At 30.7% G+C, this 5,927-nt stretch overlaps 1 protein-coding gene across 1 annotated transcript; it reads left to right on the forward strand.

The window, feature by feature from the left end:
- Positions 1-2,916: 2,916 nt before the first annotated feature.
- On the forward strand, positions 2,917-5,059 carry LOC111683661 (maltase A3). Its single transcript, XM_023445760.2, has 2 exons — positions 2,917-4,685; positions 4,747-5,059. Exons 1-2 carry the CDS (start codon positions 3,124-3,126, stop codon positions 4,958-4,960), a joined length of 1,776 nt encoding a protein of 591 aa, XP_023301528.2. The 5' UTR covers positions 2,917-3,123; the 3' UTR covers positions 4,961-5,059.
- Positions 5,060-5,927: the final 868 nt, after the last annotated feature.

The raw sequence follows: 5,927 nt of genomic DNA on the forward strand, positions 1-5,927 counted from the left end.
TTAAAGATTTTATAAACTATTTAATGAAGCCATTAGGTAAATAATAATAACAGTCAGAAGAAGGCTTTTTATTTAACAAAATTATTAGCAACTCACTCTTCTATTGTTTACCGAGGACTAGTACAGTGCACACTGTCCCCATAATAAACCACCATTATATGATAAATAGTAAACTACACTTTTAAAGACCTTTTTATAGATCACTCAGGTTCATTTATTGCAATACCTTGCCACCTCTAATGGTTAAAGTGTTAAAACCTTATAGTTTAGTTTTCTACGTGTCTGTGTGTTTGTCTATGTTTAACTTTTGTTTAATTTAAACAAATTGCTTAACCACATGTGTCTAACACCAAAATTACATTTTGTGGCATTAAGTATTATCTACACCTTTAAATAATTAACAAATATAATGGCTGTTGTTGTTGCTGTTTTTTTTTTAATTTCTCTTTTAGCCTTAAGTACATTTTAGCAATTTAAAAAAACCAAAAAAATAATTAAATAGCAAAAAAAGTGGCGGGGAAAGCACTAAAAGGAAGTTAAAGGAAATAGAAACAAACAAAATGTAAGAGTAGGTAGTTAGCTTAAGTGCTGTTGCTGAAGTGTTGTTGATGTTTATGAAAATGACAAGAAAAAAACACGTGGTTAATTTTAACAACCATCAATGTTTCATAACCTTAAAACAGTTCTATATGTGAAAACATATAAAGAAAATTTTAAAATGTTAAAGAATTTAAAATATTTTTTATTGCAAAATTTTTAATATGTTTTCCATAATCACCATAGACTAGTGTATATGGTAGTAATTTGACTGGTTTATGAACTAGTAAATTCTTAAGTCTATATGCTAGATCTTTGACTAATCTATGGACTAGTCTTTGCAGTCGTTTATAGATAAGTCTGTGCAAATGCTTAATGAATAGTCTATGAATATGTCTGTTGACTGGTACTTACAATTGTCCATTGAATACTGTATGTGTTATTAAATTGACAAGAACATTGATTAGTTTATAAACTAGTTTATTGACTAGTCTCAGGGCTTGTGTATTAACTAGTTTCTGAACAAGCCATTGACTAGTCTCGGGGCAAGTGTATAAGCTATTGACTACATAGTCATTTGAGTAGTCCAATAGTCCGTTGAAAAGTCTATTTGTTATACAATTACAAGTTCATGGATTAGAAAATTTATAAGTTTCTTAACTAGACTCGGAGTTAGTGTATTAATAAGGCTCTGAACTAGCTATTAACAAGTCTGGGGACTAATGTATTAGCTATTGACTACATAGTCATTTGGGTAGTCTAATAGTCCATTGAATAGTCTATATGTTATACAATTGACAAGTTCATGAGTTAGTAAAATGGTTAGTTTATTAACTAGTTTATTGACTAGTCTCGGAGCTAGTGAATTAACTAGTTTCGGGACTAATGTATTAGCTATTGATTACAAAGTCATTTGGGTAGACTAATAGTCCATTTAATAGTCTATGTGTTATTAAATAGTTTATTGACTAGTATTAACTAGTTTCGGGATTAATGTACTAAATATTGACTACATAGTCATTTGAGTAGTCTAATAGTCCATTGAATAGTCTATGCGTTCTTAAATTAACAAGACTATCGACTAGTAAATTGATCAGTTTAAAAACTAGTTTATTGACTAGTCTTTGTGTTACAGTATTAACTAGTCTTTAAACTAGCTATTAACTAGTCTCGGCATTAAGTAGTAGTAGCTTAGTAGTAGTGAATAGTCTAGGTACTAGACATTTGAAAAACCCACGGAGTAGTAAATCAATCAATTTATTCACTAGTTTATTTACTAGTCTCGGGGCTCGGGAGCTAGTATCTGGACTAGCTATTGACCTCATAATCTTTTGAGTAGTCCATGGACTATATATTGCTAACTATATTTCATTCAGTTTAAAAATCCGCCAAGAAAATTTTAGTATTTTATTAAACCATATCCATCAGTCAGCTATTGCTCATGCATAACTGCATGAATAAAAGTTATTGTATAGTAAACAATACTCTTAAGTACAGCGCCACTTTATCTATAAGGAAATCCATTAACAATTTTAAAGGACTTTAGACAGATTTGTTAAACAATTCATTTAATAACAATTGAAAAATTGTGGTAGGTTTTGTAGCAAATATTATTTTTACACTTTGAGCGTGAAAAACGATAAAGTAAAATTTGTTTTTAATAAAAATATACGAAAAGTACATATATCTTTTAAAAATTGTCAGAATTTATGTGTTTTACTTACAAATCAGATGTTTGTTGGTCCTACGAGCCAAATATTAAGTATTTTACTTTAATCGTTTTGATTGTTAGCTAATACATCAGATTTTAGATCAAAAAGAGAGTGAAACTTATGGTCCTACGAGCCAAACATTAGATCATTTGCTGATAATGATAAGTAGTCGATAGTGAATCAAATAGACGGATAGAGTTAAAAATATTTATGGATAATCTAATGTTATAAACAATTTATGCCTTATACTTACTTATTAGATCTTTGTTAGTCCTACGAGCCAATTATTAAGTATTTTACTTAAATCGTTTTGATACACTTTAAGGGCTCGTAGGACCAATCAACTAAATATTCAAGCGTTTGAAGGCTTCAATAAGGAATCATTTTTTAAATTTTTACAAAAAAATTATCTATTTGATAACTCGAACTAAACAACAGGTCTTAAGCAAGCAAAAAGTAAACCACCCTTATATTTATAAAGAATATATTGTTGTAGATACTTAACTTATTCTTTCTTAAAAACCATTAGTCAGAGATTACTATAATTACTCATGCATAGTTGCAAGCTTCTTGTCTTATCATGTAGTAAACAATACTCTTGTTAGCGTTATCAATATACATGTATATATAAATCCAGAACATATAGGGAAAAATTTCAAAACTTAAAAGCACTTTAAAAGACACTTAAGTATTCTCCAATAACGAAAGGGATTTGTTACAATTGAAGTATTTTGAAAACAACTAAAAACTTGACGTAGGTTTTCAATAAAGCTGAAGATAACTTGATCTTAATATTTCTCTAAGAAATTATTAAACACTTGCAATTTATATATAAAAAGTTTTATACGCGTTAAGATAATTTAGTCAATTCGAAATGTTTCATTTGAAAACTTTGCAATTAAGGTTTATATTTCTAATAGTCTTGCTGCACGCAGCCCTGCCATGTCAGGATAAAAGTGAGCAGCAGGAGGAATTAGATTGGTGGCAAACTGCTCAATTCTATCAGATATATCCACGTTCTTTTATGGATTCGAATGGTGATGGTATAGGTGACTTAAATGGTATCGCCTCGAAATTACAATATCTCAAGGATATAGGGGTTACTGCTGCCTGGCTATCGCCCATATTTACCTCACCCATGGTGGATTTTGGTTATGATATATCCGATTTCTATGACATACAACCGGAATATGGAACTATAGAGGATTTTAGAAATTTAATTAAAACCGCCAATGAAATTGGTATAAAAATTATTTTGGATTTTGTACCCAATCACAGTAGTACGGAAAATGAATGGTTTAAGAAATCGGTGAAACGTGAAAGAGGTTATGAGGACTATTATGTGTGGCATGATGGTAAATTGGATGCAAATGGTAAAAGAATACCGCCTAGTAATTGGTTACAGGCTTTTCGTGGCAGTGCTTGGGAATGGAATGAGGAGAGACAACAATACTATCTGCATCAATTTGCTGTACAACAGGCCGATTTAAATTATCGTAATCCCGATGTTGTGGAACAAATGAAACGTGTGCTGAGATATTGGTTGGATCAGGGTGTGGCTGGTTTTCGTGTAGATGCTGTACCGGTATTATTTGAGGTTAAGCCAGATGCAAATGGTCAATATCCAGATGAAGAAGTTAGCGGTTTGACTGATGATACCGAGGCTCGTAATTATTTGAAAATGGACTTAGTGGAAAATCAACCAGAAACCATAGATATGGTTTATCAATGGCGTCAAGTTATGGATGATTATCAGCGTATTTATGGCGGTGATACTAGAGTTTTACTAATAGAAACCTATGCTCCTCCATGGTATAGCATGCAAATGTATGGCAATGCCACTACCGAGGGCGCTGAGTTGCCATTCAATTTCAATTTAATCACAGAAGTTGCATCAAATGGCATGTCGGCCAGAAGTATTGAAACGGGTGTTAACAACTGGCTTAGTAATATGCCTGCTGGACGTACAGCTAACTGGGTTATTGGTAATCATGATCAGCGTAGAGCTTCCAGCCGCTATGGTGTACGTAATATCGATGCCATGAATATGTTAGTTATGATGCTACCAGGAGCTAGTGTCACTTATCAAGGTGAAGAATTAGGCATGTTGGATGGTGAAATCTCCTGGGAGGATACCGTAGATCCTGCAGCCTGTAATGCAAATCCTAATATATATGAACAAACTACCAGAGATCCATCACGTACTCCCTTCCAATGGTCCTCGGATAAAAATGGTGGTTTTTCAACTGCCTCTAAAACCTGGTTGCCTATGGCACCTAATTACGAAACCATTAATGTGGCTAGTGAAAATGCTGCTACCAACTCGCATTTGAAAATCTATAAATCTTTGATAGAATTGAGAAAAACATCGAAAACATTGCAACAGGGTTCTTATAAATATAAAGCTATAAATGATGGTGTTTTTGTTTTGAAAAGGTGGGTGATTGTATATTGTTGTATATATAACATAATAGATAATTTTAAATTTGTTCATTAGATATTTGGCTGGTGAAGAAACATTGGTTTATGTGGCTAATTTTGGTGAAGGTTCCTATAATACTAATATTGTTTCTAGTTTTGATGCCACTTTACCGGATTCTATGAGGATTAAAATTACTAGTTTAGATTCTACAAAATATACAAATGTACCCTTGACTACAACTTCTATATCTCTGGCGGCTGGTGAGGCTATTATTTTGGGTACTAAATAGGAAAGAAAATATTGTAAATTTTGAAATGTACGATAACGATTTTGTAAATAAAAATAATAATTAATTTTCTTTTATACACTGAAAATAATCCATGCTCAACTTGACGAAAAAAAATTCGTAACTTATATTTTTGTAATATATACAAAAATTTCGTGTATAATACGAAATATTATTTAATAAAACCTTTTTCTATTTTTACGAAAAAACGAAAACCTTTCGTAATATTTTTTTCTTAAATTTTAGCGAAATTAAACATAATGATATTAATTATATTATGATTAAATAAAACTACAACATTTTTATAAATTTTAAGAAAAAGTATAATATTATTCTTGAATTATTTTCATTAAAAAATTGAAAATTCGTGTGGAGAATAATTTTGAACTAAAATTAAAAAATTTATTTTAAAATGAAAAAAATAATGTTTGAATAAATTAATATTTCCTAAATTTTACCATATTTATTCAAAATTCCCTTTTTCAATTTATGTAAATTAATTTTTTCAATAATATTTTGCATTATACTAAAATATTTCGTACAATTTCGTATATTTTACGAAAGAATTTAGTGGTGCGAAACAGCGAACGATTCGTACAATGTACGAAATTTTTTTGTATTTATAAGGCAGGGATTTTTTTTTAGTATAGGCTATAGTCAATGGAGTATATTAATCTATAGTTTGGCCTATTGTTTTCTCTTATTAATAGTCTAGTCTATAGTATTAGTCTATAGACTATACCATAGCCTAGCCTAATATCTAGAATATAGTATAGTCTATTGTCCAATATATAGTCTAGTATGTAGTCTATGGTTTAGCCTATAGTGTGGTCTTTAGTCTAGTCTATGGTCTAGTCTCTAATCTAGTCTCTAGTCTAGTCTCTAGTCTAGTCTATAGTCTAGTCTATAGTCTAGTCTATAGTCTAGTCTATAGTCTAGTCTATAGTCTAGTCTATAGTCAAGTCTATAG

This window comes from Lucilia cuprina, chromosome 6 (assembly GCF_022045245.1).
Source record: "Lucilia cuprina isolate Lc7/37 chromosome 6, ASM2204524v1, whole genome shotgun sequence".
Taxonomy (NCBI): domain Eukaryota; kingdom Metazoa; phylum Arthropoda; class Insecta; order Diptera; family Calliphoridae; genus Lucilia; species Lucilia cuprina.